At 38.7% G+C, this 19667-nt stretch overlaps 1 protein-coding gene across 6 annotated transcripts in view; it reads left to right on the top strand.

Annotated features, from left to right (window-relative positions):
- Positions 1-19667, top strand: part of lama2 (laminin, alpha 2) — a 206565-nt gene that overhangs the window by 82213 nt on the left and 104685 nt on the right. For all 6 annotated transcript variants that reach the window (XM_084954250.1, XM_084954246.1, XM_084954248.1 and 3 more), the window contains exons 15-17: positions 14044-14148; positions 17223-17434; positions 17869-17980. In XM_084954250.1, coding sequence (XP_084810376.1) covers positions 14044-14148; positions 17223-17434; positions 17869-17980 — 429 coding nt within the window. The remainder of the gene's footprint in view (positions 1-14043; positions 14149-17222; positions 17435-17868; positions 17981-19667) is intronic.

Consider the following 19667-nt stretch of genomic DNA (forward strand, 5'->3'; position numbering starts at 1 on the left):
AGACGTTAATGTTTTTGTCACTTTTTATGGAATCAAACTCAAAATAAGGTCAGTACTTCCACGCTTTAAACGCTGCACGCACACACTCTCTCCCGCACTCGATATATGATCCATTGTTGATCTGCACACAGCTGTTGTCACGAACGTCGCACTCGCTTACGTCACTGTCATGAGACATTCTCGCAAAAAAAAATCACGGTTTTAGTAACGCAGTAACGCAGCGTTCCTACGGGAAAGTAACGGTAATCTAATTACCGTTTTTGCAATAGTAATCCCTTACTTTACTGGTTACTTGAAAAAAGTAATCAGATTACAGTAACGCGTTACAAGTAACGCGTTACTGCCCATCTCTGATTGTCAGTGAATATATTCGGTGTCCTTTGAATAACCAGCAGTCAACACTGATTGCTGATTTTTTTTGTGCCTATTTTACTTGAGATAACTGAGAAACTACATTAGCACCAACATTAAAGTAGACACATCCAAATGCTCTCAAGGTCACAGTAGTAGCTCAGTTGTGCGTTGTTTTAATCCGATCTTTAATCTTACACTTCAGCAGCAATAAGCTATAAGCTAATGTTTCGGGTTACTTCAGCGGACTATTTGCTTCACGACATGGGCATTTCTAACTATATTACTGTGTAGTGATAGCACTGGCGGGCAAATATATAAGTTCTAACGTGATGCATCATTAGGATAGGCTTCACTATATAAACAGATCCAATTTATGATCTCAAAATGTATCCCCTGGGTGGAAGTCTGGTGAGAATGTGTCCTGCTGGGATGTTCACCTCCCTCGTAGCCCTGCTTCTCTGGATCAGCTTCTGCTAATGCCGACTGTTTGAAATTGCGCCGTGGCTTTCTGTATCCACGATTAGACTTTATCACTCCAGCTGGCAAATAGCTGCAGTCCATGTTTCAGAAGTCGAGTTTTTGCTCTACTACAACAACAGACCGACTGTGATGTTTGTCTGTGTGTCATGGCTTAGAGGAATATACCACTGAATTTCATTACTTTGCACCCGGCAGGCCTGGCTTGTCATCTCACTTCTTTGTCTGAACCTCTATCCCTCCCTCTAACCATCCCTCCATCCCTGCTTCTTTTCATTGGTGTGCTCCTCTAACTCTCTCTCCGTCTCTCCAGGACTCGCATTTTTCACCTCCCTGTTCCTAAATCATCTCCTTCTACTTCCCCCAAGCTCTTTTCTCTCTCACTTCTCTCTCTCTCTCTATCTCTTTCGCTTGCTTTGTGTCTCTTGGGGTAAACAGTGTTTCGCCTGTTGAACTCAATAATCAATGTGGGTTTTTTTTCCTCATCGCGCACACATGCATACACCAAACACACACACACGCACACGCATTAACACTCAGACAGACTCCCAGGTCTATATAAGTCAGATAATGATGTGTTTTGGAGGCATTAGGGACAGCAGAGCAGAACCAAATGCCTCCAAACATGGGAAACAAACAAATTACCACTGTGTGTGTGTGTGTGTGTGTGTGTGTGTGTGTGTGTGTGTGTGTGTGTGTGTGCATGCATGCATGTGTGTGTGATCACTAGAAGCAGTACGCAATACTGTATGAAAAAGTGATTCTTTGCTTCAGTCTCTGATCGTGTTACAGAGATAGATGCTATGTGACTTGACTATGTAACGCATTCACTTACACACGCACATACACACACACACACACACACAAACACGCTGTGATCTGTCATGTTAGCGTGTATCATTGGAAGTGACAGGCCATGTTTGTAATAACAAGCTAGCAGCAGATATATAAGAGCACAAATGTGTGTGTGATGATGTGCTCCATCTCCATCTCTGTATCGTTAATGCCATGCATGCGCATTGGCCTGATCGCCTGCTTCGCGGATGCTCATTGGCCCAGAAGGGCATTCCACTGATGCTCATTGGGTAGTTTATGTGCCATGTAGGTCCAGCGACTGCTCATTCACAGTAACAGCAGTTACTATCATTTAAAAGTGCCAAGTTTAAAAAATAGCCGTCTCTGCTTTATTTGCCAGCAGAGGGCAAATGAGTGGGGTTCAGCGTAAGGATCACAATAAAACTTTTTGATGTGGAGTGTAATCTCAATCTAAGAAAATGTTCCACAAGTTCAAAGACTGTTTTTTTTAGTTGTTTTGGTCGTTCTTCACAAACCTGCAGTTGATTCAAGCACATGAACTTTCTTAATCTCTCAAATCTCCATTTTTTTTTTTGAAGCACTTAAAGTATTCCTTGCACTAAAATGTCATTTTGTTTTAGGAAGCACTCCTCTGTCACAAAAGTGCAGATCTTTGGCTTTTTAATCAGAAACCAAATACTTTATGATAATAGCACCACAGAGTCTTTGCTAATTTACTAACAGATTCACAATCAACAAAATTTGGGAATAAAAGAACGATGAAGATGGCCAAACAGAGAGCAAAGCGATAGAGTTTTCTTTTCTTCTCCCTTTAGCAACTCTATCTAGCTATTAGTGACCTTGCTTTTGTCTTCCTTGTGCATTTGACAATGCAAAGAAGACAAAATGATAATTCTTTTAGAAGCAAACTAGCTACACTCCTGAGGGAGGAGTGGAGTAGCTGATTCTTTAGAAAAATGTTATAGAAGTTGACACCTCACAGTTGTAATGAATGAAATTTGTCTTTGTGGAAAGTATTCTTTTTCTCAGTAAGAAAAACATCAACCTTTTGCAAGATGATGAGCTGTGACTTATGAGAGTGACAAATGTGTGTAGGTTTTGTGTATAATGTCACTACTAATCTGGTCTTAATTGCATGACATGGATTTGCCCTCCCCTTTCCTCTTTTCTTCTCTCCCTCCCCTTTCTTTTTCTGACTTGTACGGCTGAAAATGCACTGTTACGTCAGTTCGCGGTTGATTTCTTCCAGTTTTTTTTCATTCTAAATAGCAATCTCATGGTCCAGAGAAAAAGAAAGGAAAATAATTACACCTGGTTATCAGTACAGCAACACAAAATTGCATTCCTGAAAGTCAAACAAGACGTATATAGATACACAACCGTATTCAGTTTGCAGCAGGTCTTGAAGTTAAGATAACTGTTCCTCTATACATTGTTGGCCTTTGTTAACAAGTTGCTATTTTGGCTCGTATCTCCACTGCTTATCCCCTGTCCTACTTTGCTCTTTCAGGAGATATTAGAAGAGAACAAAAGCAGGTAACACATGCAACACATAATTTGGACAAAACTGGACTCATTAACACTGTAATTAATTGCAAAGTGAAGAGGAGTTTGGTTTTGTGCCTTTTCTGAATTATGAAATAATTTAATTTCCTGACAAATTCAGTGTAGGCCGATAGAGGCTGATAGACTTGTGTTTACATGTTCTTATAATTAAATGTGGAGTGCTAGTAGGATGTTCATACTTACTGATAATACAATAGCTGCAATGAGCCTCAAGGGTGAATATGTGCTGAATATTGAATGTGGGATATCATCTTTCTGTTTATTTGTTAGTTCAAGTCTGAAAGCAGGAAAGAAGTGTTGCACATATAGCCTGTGTATGTACGCTCATTGGACACTTTATTAGGTAGATGCCACCTCCTTCACCACCTCCACCTCAAAAGATGGAGGTGGTGAAATGGGCCGAGTGGCTTTGAGATTAGGTGACACAGGAGATAAATTAATGGAAATCTTCAAGAAACCAGTTTGAGATGATTTGAGCTTTGTGACACGGTGCAGGAAGCAACCATTGGAAGATGGCTGCACTGTGGTCATAAAGGAATGGACATGGTCAGCAATAATACTCAAGTGGGCTGTGGTGTTTAAACAATGCTCAGATGGTATTAAGGGAACCAGCATGCCAATAAAATATCCCCCACTCCCTTATGCCATCACCACTAGGGGTGACACTGGTTCAGGAGGTAGAGTAGAGATAAGAGAGATTTGATGTTGTTTACACAAAGCTGTTTACAGTCTTATATTGTCCGATTTTGATGGGCTTGTGCAAATTGTAGCCTCTGTTTCTTGTTCTTAGCTGACAGGGGTGGCAGTTGGTGTGATGTTCTAGGTGCTCTTCTGCTACTGTAGCCCATTTGCTTCAAGGTTCAATGTGTTGGGCATTCAGAGATGCTCTTCTACCTTGCTTGTAACAAGTAGCTACTTTAGCGTAACTGTTGCTGTTCTATCAGCTAAAAGCAGTCTAGCTGTTCTCCTCCGATCTGTGGCATCAGTGAGGCATTTTCATCACTGGATATTTTCTCTTTATCAGACCATCCTCTGTAAACCCTAGAGATGGTTGTGTGGGAAAATCTCAGAAGATCAGAAGTTTCTGAAATACTCAGACCAGCCTGTCTGGCACAATCAACCATGTCATCAAAAAGAATCTGTTATAATGTTGAACATTTTAACATGAGGATTAACTGTGGCCCGTTAACTTCACATTGGCTTCATTTCTTGTTTGCACAGTTGGTCTTAAAATCAAATTTTCTTTTGTTCGGATGGTGCTTCAGGCCTTAGACTTTCTTTAAGCTCAACAACCATAGCAGAACAAAGACAGTGATATGTAATATAGGCCACACTGTAGTAATACATATGATAGTAATTTAATAATTATGAGAAAAAGCCATTTGAGAAGTCTTCAGGATGTGAACTTTAAAACAAAAACTTTAAAACAAACACGAAAGCTGGTATAGCCACCATGCCTTATACCATATGTAAAGGGGAACATTTTTTGGGCTCTAAAATAACAAAAACCCATGAATTTTGATTAGATCTGATGTGGAGGAAAAAAGCTAAGTTATTATAAACTTGAGTGAAAACATAATAAGACTTGCTGGAGAAAGAACTTTGACACAACACTTATATTGAATCCATAAGTCTTTCAAATGTTAAATCCAAAACTGTTACCTTGTAGAAAGTAAAACTTCCAAATCTGATACACCGCAAAATGATGGAGTTGATTTTAAGGAGTCAGCAAGCTGCAGAAGAACACAACAATAATTGATAGGCTCTAAGAGACCGGGGGAAACAGAGTGAGCTGCTCTGTGTCATCTTCCTGAATGAGATATGCATACAGATTTACAGTATATGTAACTTTCTCTGGAGCAATAATTATTCTGTCATAGTCCTGCACACAACCACTTAAGAATTCAACAATGTTGCTTCCCCCTTTTGTTTTTCCAAGTGCCAAAGGCATATGTTAGTGTCTGTGCATCACTTAGCAGCTTGTAAAACTTCATGGAAAGGAATGTTATTTGAACCACATGTACAAGAATACGGAGACACCGGTCAGCTGTCTTTCAGAGGTTGTTTGTGCTTTTTCTTAGGAATTTTCACGTGCTGATTTTGATGTGCTGAACCCAAATATGACATTTTAAACCTGTTTACATGGTTTAGATTATCTTATGTCTTGTCTTTATGTGTGTTTCATGTGATTAACATTTCTTTATTTCTTTATGTACCAAACAATAGCCTTGTAAAAAAAGGTATGGAACAAAAAAATGACCGTGAGTTCAGGAAGTTGTTGTGTAGAAAAGGGGGAAAAAATTGATGTCTAACGTCCATTACCTCAGCTATTAGGCTACTTAATTAGGGTAATTTCGATTCATTTTTCTATGATTTTTCATTTTTCAACATGTGTCCTTATTATTCTGTTTATTTATCTATTTCATTCTTAATTTAGTTTTTCTTTGACCTTATTGTTTGTCGATCTGCACCTTGACACACAATAGTGTTATGCATTAAGTTGTGTGAATTTGATTGCGTCGCTAGGTTGTGCGGGTAAGCTACAAAGTTGACCCCACAAACTTGTCCTCGTTTGGGATTAACAAAGTTTTCTTAACCTGAATGTGAATAAGAAACTGGATATATGTAGTGACAATATATGTATTAGAAAGAACTGCAGAGTTATTCCACCTAAAAAAGCCCCTACTGAAAATATTTAGAGCTGTGCAAGTCACGTAGACGTGTTGCCTGCATGTCTTTCTATGGATGTCTCCACATCCTTTTGCACTTTGTGACTCACAGCACTCTCAACAGCATATCGGGAAAGGAAGTGAAAACTATCACTTGTGTATTGCATTATAGACTTTCTACTGCAAGGAAGGTCAAACCCAAAGTCACAGTAGAAGTCAAAAAGTCGAATAGAGATATTATATGGTTTAAAATTCACAAAATGTAATTTTATACTTTCAAATTCAGTATTTTCAGTTTTTTACTCATTTCTTATTTTAAAAACTTTAAAAACCCAGAATTCATAAAGTTTGACTATATTTATTTCCAGATCATCTTAGCTGCAGCCCAGTGAAATCTGAATAGTCTTACCCTAATCCTCAGTGGTTATCTGAGGTACATGAGCCAAAATTAACGCATGTGTATAAAAGTAAGAAGGAGTTGACTGTATGTGAATTATGGATATGACTTTGATGCCATCCCTGGTTTTGCTGATGCCTATTTTATAAGCCTGCATTTTGGCACATTTTGATTTTTAAAATAAAACATGCATGAAAAAAACCCTCAAACCTGCATTCTTTCTGATGTCCAGCAGAAGGCAATTCCTCTATTTTCAAAGAAATATGACTATTGAAGTCTATGAGAAAAATATATAAAATGAATTTTTTTAGGCAAAACAAAAGCTGTTGATTAGAAAATTGTCTAAAATATTTGACAATTTGATGTAGAGTGACCCTAGGGTAGATTTCAATAGAATTATATATATATTTTTTTTAGAAACAGAGGAAATGTTGTCCACTTTTTACAGCTGGAGGCTGTGTGCATCTGTTATATAAAGGTCATTGCCTGTAGCCATGCACAGTGTGAGGTATGTCTAGGGATCTAACCTCTTGCCACAAACATCAACTTTAGGTAGAAAAGTGAAAAGACCATATTAAGTTATTGCCTGTAATGCCAAACTGAACTCGAGGCCAAATCCATTGCAGAGAACCTCAAAGAACCCGATAATAATCCCGGCTCATTCCTGTGTGCTATTACTGAGTCAGGGTGCAACAGACTGACCCCCAATTAAAGAATGCTGCAAACAACACAGGAGGACCTCCAGGCCAGTACCTGGACCTCTGTAGCATGCACAGCTGCCAAAACATTCTCACAGTCCTGGGAAACTGCAAGTGATCATACAGCCAAGCATAGAAAAAGTAAAGTATCAGGGTGAGTACTGTCTGAAGCAAGTGCTTCCACAATCCAGAACACAAACACCTTCTAAAATTGTCTTTACCTTGTAAAAGTGATCAGAATCTATCTATCTATCTATCTATCTATCTATCTATCTATCTATCTATCTATCTATCTATCTATCTATCTATCTATCTATCTATCTATCTATCTATCTATCTATCTATCTATCTAATGTGTCCCATGTGTTTGTCATTTTAGAGACGTTTGTTTTCCAAGGCTTTTGTTACAATCTGGTTTTCATTTCCTGAAGGGTGATTTCCTTTGTCCCCCTCCTCATCCTCCCCGTCTCTTTTTTCCCCTGCCCAATCTCCTGAAGAGAGCATCTGTTGCCACTGTCTGCTTTTGTATTCGCAAAATTGACAGAAAGCAGGCGCACATTTCTGTGAAGAAGCTGGCATGTGGTACATACAAAAGAAAGTTACATGCTAATTGCATGCCATTACTCCCCGCACACAGTAATTTCTTTAATTGTGGTTACTGTACTTTTCTTCTTCAAAGTAGTGATGGTGCTGATTCTTACCTCTAAAATCTCCATGAATGTCCACAGCGTCTGAGATCAAAAGTCGCTAAAAGTAATAGAAAATGTATCAAATTGACATGTGTATGTTTATTTGTAATGTGAGAAAATAAATAGACATATAGGAATCATCATACAAATCATTGCAAATTGTTGCTCTTGTGGTTTAGTCAGATTTCTGGGTTTTTGGTTTCTGTAACTAAATACTATTTGGATTAATTATATTCTATATAACTGCATCTGATTAAGCAACTGCCACCATCAGTCCTGTGCAAAAATGCCCTGTGGTGTTTAAGGGTGTACTCACCTTAGATCCATACCATTCTTGCCTACGCTAACGCCAAAATCAGTCCATTTGACTAGTGGGATCACTATGCACAGTGCAGTGCACCGGACTCTCGAGTGCTGTTCAGTTGGACCACTGCTTCCTCAACAGCTGCTGCCAAAGAAATGTTTTGTATTAAGTAATTAGGAAATCTCTAAGGCACGCGAGAGGACACAGTGTGACTGAAGCACAAACTGCAAAATTTTGTGGTTCAGGCACCAACTTAACTACAAAGTGCAAAATGATTAACCTCTTTGTTGCCTGCACGGGTGCTTTTGAAAAGCTCGTGTGCATCAAAGAGAGAAATGGTATGAGAGTAAGAGAGACAAAACTAAACATATTCATGCTTGGACGTTTAAGCACAGAGTGAGTGCAAGCCAACAGGCAAGTGTAATGAAGGAACAAAAGTGCCTGGATGCAGTACAGAGCCTTGACTGAGTACAGCTTAAGTCTGGGCTTTGGGTGGGCCTGTCAAGGACTTGTCCAGAACCCACTCCAGTGTTTTGATTGTTTGCTTTGGTTTACTGGTTTACTTGGTTTACTTTTGTGCACATTTAAAGGTGAACTGTCGCCCTATAGCTTCAGGTTGCTGCCCTCCTGAGCAGGTATTCTCCAATGACTTTTCTATATTTGGATGAAGTCATCCTTCCCTCATTTCTGACTAGTTTCCTGGTCCCTGCTGTTGAGAAGCACTCCAGAGAATCTTTATCCTTATGCTCTCAGGGTGTCCTTAAATGCCTTTTGAGAAACAGCAAGTGGGCTGCCATGTACCTCTAACTTCTGAAGCTCTGTTACCATGACTGCTGGGGTCCTGGTCACCTCCCACATGGACCTTCTTGCTCAGTTTGGCAGCAGCGCCAGCTCTATGAAAATTCCTGGAGGGGGTCTTCTTTCTTTTGCAATTACTGACTCCTCTGTGCTACTGGGAACATTCAAAGCAAAGGTTTTGAACCCTTGCTCCCCACAATTTTAGCATGTAAGTCTACAGCAAGGTTCTTTGGATTTTTGAGGCTGAGGTTTTATCCTGAAGTACAGCGTGAATTTTCCTTTCACACAGCCATGCATATATGAGGGTTTGTCCCTATCAAACCTCTGAGTCCATCAGAGTACTACATACTTGCTAAGGGTTATTAAAGCCAATAGCATCTGGCTAGAATTTGAACTTTTACAGTAAAAGCTGAATGATTAGTAAAATTAGACATTCAGTTTCAGATTTTTAAGACGTTTGCTCTGTTTCTCATGTTCTTTTCACTTTGTCATCATGCTCGTCTGAGTGCAGATTGATGGGAAATGTCAATTCTATTTATTTCACAAATCATAAAAATACAGTTTGTTATTTCTCTACATACATACATATGCACATTAGCACACAATGTAACATGAGTAGCATATTTCTTTTAACGACTATCAATGACTAATTTGATATAGTGTTTTATAAAAGTGTGTATAAGGAACAAAATCAGCTAAATTTGAATAATTTTATGTGGATATGAGAAAACAGGTGTTGTTAAGCAGATATCTCTTTAGGAATGTCTTTTTCGGCAAAACTCACAAAGAAGTCAAGCTGTAGCACAAATCCAACTCTTTTTGGACAACAACAGTATCCTAAAATTGGAATGGACTAACCCTTGAATTATAATACTCTGACTAGGCTACTTATTATTATGGAAAAGTCATATCCATCTTACACCAGGGCTCTGCTGAGAACCTTGGAGGAGGACTGAGGTCAAACGTGACTCATATGTTGAAGGCACCCAACTCACAGTGACTCATTCTTACACCTCTTCTCTGTGCCAAACCCAAATCCAAACCCACTGCTTGGCACAAAGCCAGACTTTACTCTTCTCATTTTCTATATTTTGTCCACTTTATTTTTAATTAAACTGATAAACAGGAGCATTATTACCAGTTTCCCCTCCTTCATGGCGTTGCACACTTGAACAGCAGCATGCACACCTTCCCATTTCATCATGTTTAGTTTAGCATGCTCCCTTTTTTTACAGTAACTACTCCTGTTTTGATATGAAACTACTTTGCTTTATCCCTTTGATAGTATTGAAGTGAGCTGAATGGCTTGTATGATACTCATATAGCCGTGGCTGTGACAAAGGGTTTCACTCTAATGAAGATTGTGTCAGCTTCTTGATTAGGGTTTTAACAGTGGGGATTATGTCTTGTTCTTCTTATTCTGACCACTAATACAGTTAATAACAGGCTTATCAAGCTCACAAGGGATCTCACTGATGTCTTTTGCAGCTGTGTGTGTCTGAGTGTTTATTGTTCCTTCATTTCCACTACACATGATTCTCCTCTCCCTCCCCGTATGTCTCTCTCCTGCTGTGCTGTTCTGTTGGCCTTTTTCTCTCTCCTGTATTGTGTTTCTGTATTTCAACTCCCCCCTAGGGTAGAGATGGGTCATCAGGTTGCCATGACAAAAGCTTTGATTGTTGCCCAGGTTGAGTGGATGGCATCAGAGAAATGAGTTTTTCTGAGAAATGTCAATAATTTCAAAGGAAGTAAATTGCAAAATACAGGAGTCCTAAGTGGATGGAGAATCAGAGTGAAAAAGCTTTTCTGTTAGTTTTCAGGTCATATCATGCTGAATGCTTAGTGAACACAACAAATAGAAACAGGTTAAAAAAAAAGTATAGTACATGCAAATCCACTTTTTATGTAGTAGCTCTTTGCACAACTGGAGCAGTAAGTTGAAGCACTTACAGATCTGTGCAACTTTCTTGTTTTTATCTAGATTTTATTCTATGCAAGCACTTCCTATACTGGTGAACAAAACATTATGTTGTAGTAACAGCAAATGTGAATGAGATAGACAGTATTTGATTTTTGGTTCCATAATTCTATATGTAACCATACAGAATTACAGTACTATTTATTAGACTGACATCCAGTGTTGATTGTAATGACTAATCAACCAGTGTGTGTACACTCTTTACAAGTGAGCAAAATTTTATTTTATTATGCTGTTTGTTTGTTTTTTTTAATTATTTTCCAATTAGGAGGACAAATTGTAGGTATTTTTGCAGTTATCATTCCTGAACAGAACATTTATTTTTAGCCATTGAATGTTTTGCTCTAATAATTTCTGACTTTTCAGACAAGTCCATTGTGCTGGCTCAAATTTGGGTATATCAAAATGTAATTTTAGTTTAAAAAAACTGACAGATTTTTAAAAATATTTGTGTTTTCTTATTTTTATGATAAGTGGTCTAATCAATTTGTTAAGCAAATGTTGTTTTCATAAGCCACAAGCTAAAATGCCCGGGAATCAGGGCCCTGTGAGACTATAATGTATTTTCAGCTCATATCTGGAGTGTTGAAAACTTTACTAATCAACATTTATACTGCAAATGAAATGTAAGATGAGAAAAAATACAAGTTATATATAATTAACCAAAATGCAGACAGAGACAGAATGTTAGGCTAAAACTGGGTTTTATTATATGAGCTGATTTCACAAAAAGTAAAAGGTGTATAAGCTAAACTCACAATTTAAAAAAAAAAAAGTGTTGGAAACAAACTAAAGCTAAACTTAACTTCTTCTTTTTTTGCTCCTCTTAGGGGTCGCCACTGTGGATTATCTGCCTCCATCACCCTATTTTATATACTTTTCCTCTTCACTGGTAGCTCCATATTCAACATCCTGTATCCACTATCACTCCTCTATGCATGTCCAAACCATCTCAGGCTTGCCTTTCTATCTTTGTCTCCAAACCACTAAACACGAGCTATACTCACATCTTCTCCTGTCCACTCTGGCCACTCCCACCTAAAACATTAGTTGGAATCTTAGCATCTCCAGCTCAAACCAAAGCTAAGCACACGCAACAGTAAGGGTCAAGCACATAATCACAAGGGCAGGAATAGAACCAAGAGAGGAAATAAATTAACAGAGGATGCTCAAGAAAAAGCAATTACAAAAAAAAAGAACCATTAGGAACACAAACACACACAGACAAAGAAAGATGAGAAAAAGGAGGAAAGTACAAAACAGCGGATCAATAAAAGAGTAACAGGAATCAAGATTAAAACAAAATTCAAAACCTCGTCCATCTGCATGTTGTGTGAAGGTCTAAACTTGCTGTTTGACTTAGTCTCACCACTAATTAGTCTATTTCCATCTGCAGCAGGCAGCTGTTTCTCATGAAAAGCCCCAACCCTAACCCTGTTACAGTGATTATTTTCTTTTTTTCCCCTGCTTGCAAAGACTTGGGAGAACAATTTAATAAAAACAAAAACTACATGTTCTGATTGCCTAGGGTTAGAGTTAGGCTTGTGATCATGTAGTAACTGCTGATGCCTCAAAAGGTTAAAACCTATACACTGTCTAGCATCAGTGAATGACGAGACAAACCTATTGACTACTTGTTTAATACAGTGGGGGTCTCTAAATTCCCAGATATTTCCATTAAGGATAGGGACTAGGATTGTATTTTTTCCTATATTTACCAGAAAAAAACTATTTCTAATGCTAATGCTAATTTTCAAATGTTGTATTTATATTATCTCGTGCTTTCTCAACGTGACCAAAATGAACATGGAAATAAAATAATGTGGGTTTAAGTAAAATAAATAATTAAAAGCATGCTATGAAATTTTCACAGTAATATATGTAGTTTTGTTAATTGGTCAAAGTATGAAGTTTGTGTTGTGCTTTTTAGCAGGATCTGTGTCTCTGTTTTATCTTTTAAGTGCTGGTAGCTGTAGTGTCAATAACAATTTCAAAAAAGTGACGAGATCACCAAAAGTTACTTTTTCCCGTCTACTTGTCCTGATCATACCATTTATTACACCTGTAGTCTAGTGAGTACATTGGAAGTGGATGCATAGCTTATCGTCCTTTTTGTTGCACTGGAATGAAGTTGAGACTTTTTTAACTAAGCGTGTATGCAGTGGTCATGCTAGAGGGCTGATTAGCTAATGGAGGAGGAGGTCGGGCAGCACAAGTGTCTGATGTGTGTGGGCTGTGTGGGTTTAAACTATGATTTTACTGTCCTCTGGAGTCCAAATCGCCAAATGGAGGTAGATAGAGGATAAGTGTTATAGAATAAAATATACACCAAGTACACCTCCAGGCACACTGGTGTGGATATATCTGTGTATGTGTGTGTGTGTGTGTGTGTGTGTGGTTTTTCAGTCAGTTGTGAAAACGGTGATTCCGCCTCGTGGTTTAAAAAGTGAGTGTAATGATGTAGAATGGAAGAGGTTTATAGAGGCATTAAGCCTAACTCTTCCTCCTTCACTACCTCACTCGCTCTGTCTTTCTGTCTCCAGCTCTATTTCTTCGTCTCTCTCTCCCCCTCATCCTCAATGTCCCCCTCTCTCTGTTTTTATGGTGGCATTATTATCTCACTCTCCCACCCATTACTGTTCAGGTTGAAGCAGAATAATAAATTTCAGGATCATGCCGATGCAGCACTTCTCCAGCTAAAGCTCATTCTGTGGACTCGACAGAAACGCTGCACCAAAACAACTCGAGACAACAAAGATTGTAGCACGTACCTGCTTTCTTCATGTTTTCAGCATTTTAAAACTATTTTAGGGGAAAAAAGTCATTATAAGATGAAGAAGTTGTGGTTTTTCTGTGTTATTGTGGGTTTGTCTATGACTTGTACTTATTTACAACTTTTCAAAATCTCTCTGACTAGATAACATTTTTTGCATTTTCTAAAAACCTCTTTCTGTGAGACTATGATTAGTTTAAAACAGTGTATTAGGCTTTTTTCCTTCCTACTAATGTACTTTGTCAACATTTTCAACATTTTTAAGTTAACCTGCCTCTACATCCGAATTTTTTCTTTGTCACTTTTTCTCTCACTACTCTGATGGTTTTTTGGTCACGTTTCACTTTTTAATCCGTGCGCTCTATTAGCGTCAAATAAAGCAGAAACATGGACCTTTAAATCAATCTAATAGTGAGCTAAGTCTAATGAGCTATGAAGCATGGGAAATCAAAAGGTCAAAAGGTGTTGTTTTTATTACAAACTTGACTTTCTAACTTGTTTTGTCTGCCTCTGTCATTCTGCAGCTTTCAGCCTACGGTGGGAATGTCATTTTCACCGTGTCTTATACTGTAGAGCAGCAAGAACAAGTGAGCATCAGAGTCACATCAGAACCTGACTTAATCATAGAGGTAAGTTTTTAAACAATTCACTACTTACTTGTAGCTGCAAACTTAAACTACTGTCAACATGCTACACGGTAATGGAGAGATATTAAGTCAACCAGGACTTGAGACTGGTCGGCAACCACCACCTGATTGGGAAAAATGTGTACTACCTAAGCAGTTGGCGAGTGTTTACTGGTTGTCACCCAGTGAAACTGCAGAATAAATCTTGGTCATTATTGGTGGTTGTTATCAGATTGCATGGAGGTCACAGACTTGTCTGCAATCACTTGCAAGCTGCTTATTAACAGTCAGACTGGAAACTGAGAACATTCACCCTTAAAGTGAAAGCTGTGCCTTACCGCTACAACCAGCACCTTTTGAAGACTTTGAACTCTAATACATTATTTAGTTTAATATTTCAAGTTGCGGTCTTCAATCCACAGCCACAGTAAGGGCTGAGACTGATTTCACATAGCAACAGCCATCAACCTCCAGCAACCACTTGCCAACTGGTTGGAGATTGCAAATGCCTGTGGTTGCTAGGGGAACTGCATGACTGGAGCTTTAGCAATTGGTTTCCCAACAACAGCCAGAAATTTCTGCCAATGTTTGAAAAAGTGGAACTTTTTATTTAGAATAGTTGGAAGGATCTCTAGCAGCCACTCGGCGACCAGTAAGGGAATACATGTTTTTTCCTAGTGATCTGTGGTTTCCGGGAGTCCCCAAGTGTTCTCTATGCCCATGTGACTCTAGCCTGAAACAACATATCCATGCAATCTATATGCATGGGTTTAAATTGTGTCGTTTTTTTGTTTTACTTTTTGATTCCTATATTAAACTGTCTTGGTGCATTTGGGAGACTCCTCAGGAACAGCCATGCGGTAGAGCCCAGGAATGAGATCCAATTGAACTGACTATTTCAGTTAAAGGGGTTGACAAGGACTGCTCCCAACACTCAGCAAATACATTATTTTTGGTGTCAGAGTAACTCAAGTGTGACTTTTTCTGTTTTTGTGTACTTGTTTTTGCGCTGTTTTCTGCGACCATGAGGACCACTAAATGAAGTTGCAAACAGTTAAGAAAAGACAGACAGTCACACACGCGCGCACGCAAGCAGCTGCAGCCTGAGGAGAACTGCTGAACTTAGCAATAAAAAATGCAGATATACTCTCTCGCCCCTTCTCTCCCTGTATGTCTGTATAATGAGCAGGTTGCAATATGATATATGGCAGCAATAAGCAAAGCAGCCACACTATTAGTTAACTGTTTATATCTCTCATATCACTAAACAACATTGTGTCTGTGTATGTGTGAGAGCATGGGGTATGCACAAAACGATACACAGGTTGGTGTGTATGTGTGTCCTCTGTGCTGGAGCTGTAGAAAGGATCCAGTTACTTTGCTAGTGTTCGAAGAAATGGGAATTCTAATTAGAATAGTTGGAAGGGTTTTCAGAAACGATCTAAAATAAACTGCAGTAAATGTGAAAGCACCTAAGTCTCACATACTGACTGCAAAGAGAAAGCGGCGATACGATATTCTTTGTCCTGCAGCTGGACTTTGGGATTTAATATAGGCAAAAAAAAAACCAATTGTTTAATGACATATTGGATGTGTCATAACAATGCGTGCATTTATGTACTGTGTACGGTAGGTGAGAAAGAATGGATCGAATGGATGAAAGGGCACGGAAAGAAAGCCATAAAAGGAGGGAATGAAAAGAAAAAGAGACTTTGAATCAAATAAAGGCAGGGCATACTGAAAAGTGAAATAAAAGATGGGAAAGAAAGAAATTGACAAAAAAGGAAAAAGTAGTGGAAGATTGAAAGGAAGAATGGTGGGTGTGAAACAACACAAAAGGAAGTGAAAATGAAAAAAGGAAAAGAAGAAACAAACAGTGAAGAACGGAACGTGGAAATAAACAAAAGTAAGAATGAGGAAGAAGGAAAATTGCGAGACGGATAGTCACAGACCAATGAGCTTGTGTTATTTAAAGATGTGTCAGTGAGATCGACAGACTGGGAGGAGATGGGAGGAGAAGGAGAGGAGGACAAGTGTCGGTCTTGTTGTCAACAAAAAGCCTCTCCAAATGATGACAATAATGAACCACCTACACACTGTCAGCCAGCTCTCTCCCTCTTCACTGTCTCTCTTTCAGCCTTTGTCTCGTTTTGTTCCTTCTTTTTCTGCCCCGCTGTTTACGCTGCATATCTGCATCGAGTTGTAATATTTTTTGTTGCTTGTTTTTGTGAAGTGCAAGAAGAAACTTGTGTGTTGTTCGCAAGAAGTCGGCATCTGAATAGATAATAATCTCTCTGTCTTTGTATGGCTCTGTGGCTTTGTTGCTTTCCGTGCCTTCCTCTCGATCCATGCCCACTCAATCAGTCCACTTTAGCACAGTTAAAGTATGTAAATAAAGAAAGAAAAGAATGCTGTAAACACAGAAACGCAGTCTTGAGCCACCTCTCATTTTGTTTCAGGAAAAACTTTATAAAACCCTTTGTGATCTAATTTTTAAAGTAAGCAGTGAAATGTTTGTATTAAAAAGTATTAAGAATTGAACCAACATAATGATGTTTGTCTTTTTAAGGGATTTTTTTAACTGAATTCATTTTCTTACTGGTAAATAAAAGTGAGGTGACTCTGTCATTTTCCCTCTTTGTCTCTGTCATCCTCTGATTTTGTGCATCTCTTGGCTGTGCTGCTGGTTTCACCGTCTTTATGACTCCCCCACCTCCCCCATTTCAATTAGTTTTTATTTAATGGTTTATTGGCATAGTAAGCTCTCCCTCTCTCTCACTCTCTCCCTGCATAAGTAGTTGTCACTCTGTGTTAGCCACTACATGCCATTGATCCGTTCTCAACAAGAGATAGTCAGATACCAGGCCTGGGCTCAATTTACTTTGCATTTAGTCCATTCAGTATGTCAATATAAACTGAAGCTCATTACCTAATGACACATCTTTCACTCTCACTCATTTTTTTTAGATAAGTTATAAATGCACATGTCAGTGCTGTCATAAAAGCAACAGAGGGAATGCCGATGTTTTACATTTATGAAATGAAAAGTTCAAATTGTAATTCTTTTTCTCTACCAGGGAGGAGGGATGAAGATTAATTACAAAAGGTTTGGCGAGCCTGTCTACCCATCCTCATCCAGCACCAGTCACATAGTTCTCCTGCCAGAGAACTTCCGGGTTTCAGAGACGGCACAGCCAGTTAGTCGGAGAGATTTCTTGTCTGTGCTGGCAAAAGTGACGAGTGTGATGGTGCGGGCCTCTTACAGCACAGAACGCAGCGCTGTTTACAGGTGGGTACGGAAACATGTACACATTTCGAAGTGTGCCATCATGACGTATTGATCATACGCTGTAAAATAAATCATTATATTAAAATTAAGCTTGTAAAATCAGAAGTTTTTAGTCTCATTTAGCTATAGGAAACAAAATTTTCGCTCAGAATCAAGACTCTGAGGCATCTCCCTCTTATAGCCTGTGAATATCACGGCTTTAACCTTGTGCAACCTAAACATAAAGATGGTGGTTTTATAGGTGAAGCTTATTGCCGTCTGAGAGTAAAATCTGCCTGAGAGAATGAACTCGGCTCATAAAACCTCTAAAAGACTTATCAGCAAAACTGCCCTGTTTACACACAAGCTGTATGTTTAACTGTGAAGGCGGACAGACTCCCAGTATGCTGTATGATTTTGCTTGATATTTGTATTTCTGTGCCCTCCGTGTGCAGACTCCACTCATTTTCTATGGAGGTAGCAAATCCCGCTGCCAGAGGAGAGAGGAGAGCATCAGCTGTAGAAGTGTGTTCTTGCCCTTATGGATATGGTGGAACTTCTTGTGAGGTAAATACACACCATTCATCCATTTGTGTTAACGGCTTATCCAATGGGCACATAAGGCTGGTTGGTTACATACTGTAGCACTAACGCATAGAGACAACCGTTCATACTAACATTTATACCTACAGTCAATATAGACACAAGCACATAGAACAAACAAGATGCTACCAGACAATAAAACTTATAGAAGGGATTAAAAACAAATGTGACAAGAACAGAACCAAACTATTTAACTAAATATCCAATTGGGCCAAGAGATTAGTAAAGATCTCTGCTTCAGATGGCATTGTTGCAAAATGTATCCTGAATAGAATTAGGTATATTACACATAGCTAATTATTCCATTTGTATGACAAAATAACATCCAATCCAATGTGCAAAAGGTGGATAGGTAGACTTACAAGTTAAAAGAATCAACCACCGTTACTGGATACAGAGCCGTCTGGAGATTAGGTGGAAGTCTGAAGCTTTCTGCAGAACGTGAAGAAAGTTGTGGTTACCTTTAATTTCTCTGGAGAGCGTTGCTGAAAACCTGGAAGCTTGTCTCTGCCGAGGAAACACACATTGTTTGACAAACACTTTTTTGCTAGCCATAAGTCAAAATTTGGGGTTATTATTTTGAAATTTCAACTTTCAAATTTCAATAATAACAATACATTGTTTTCTCAGACGTTTGAATTGCTAAGACCTAACTTTTTTAGATCATTTTAACTTATGAATGACAGTTTAGGGTTTTTTTTTCTAGTTGTGGGGAAAATATTTTATAGTCTTGAGTTCATGCAGAACCGAATAAGACGTGTGAGCATCGCCTCAGCGGAGCAACATTTGTCGCACTGAAAGGGCATTGATGAAAAGATGTGGTTCAGTTTTGTTTGGCGTATTTTCGCATATCTTTGGACTGTAGCGCTGTGGAGAGAACCCATGCATCCACTGGGAGAACATGCAAACTCCACACAGAAAGGCTGTGGAGGCTGTAGCTGTAAGATGGCAGGTCTAACCACTGCACTGCAAACAAGCACAAATAAACAAAAAAATCATTCAAACACAAAGAAACATTGATTAGAAAAATTTCCAGTGCAAGAAAGGATTCTTGAAAAAAAAAAAAAAAACCTAGTCAAAAGATTGTAAACCCGCACTGAAATGTACGCAGTCACTTAATGATGCTGGTGTGTATTTCTATGTTAGAACATCACATGTGTACTTTTAAATGTGGCTAATGTTAACACATGTACAAGTAATCCCCGTGAGCCACAAGTAGAGGCTTCAATTTGTATCCTGCTATATTGACGTTAACTCAGGATGCATTTCCTTAAACGGTCATCAACTGAAGGCTTAGACACCCATACATACAAACAACAGTCTCTTTCTGTAAATGTTTGTGCACAGTTTTGTGTTACAGGCATTTAGTGTACTGATTCCTTGATATACTGTATGTTATGCTTGGTAAGACTTGACTGCACTTCAGGTGGAATTTTAGTGCATTCGTTTTTCATAAATACATCAAAAAGAAGTGTCCTTATTCATGATAACACCTTATGTCCACGCACATATTCCAGATGAGATTTGTACTCAAAGTGAAAAGATGTTTGTCTGTGTAGCTTTTAGTTATCCAGATCATGGTAGCTGGAATGAGCTCAGAAAGAAAGTGACTTTTTTAAGTCCCGTGAAGACTTGGTTTAAATACCTGGAA

This window comes from Perissodus microlepis, chromosome 15, assembly GCF_051167445.1.
Source record: "Perissodus microlepis isolate ML-2025 ecotype Zambia chromosome 15, ASM5116744v1, whole genome shotgun sequence".
NCBI lineage: Eukaryota > Metazoa > Chordata > Actinopteri > Cichliformes > Cichlidae > Perissodus > Perissodus microlepis.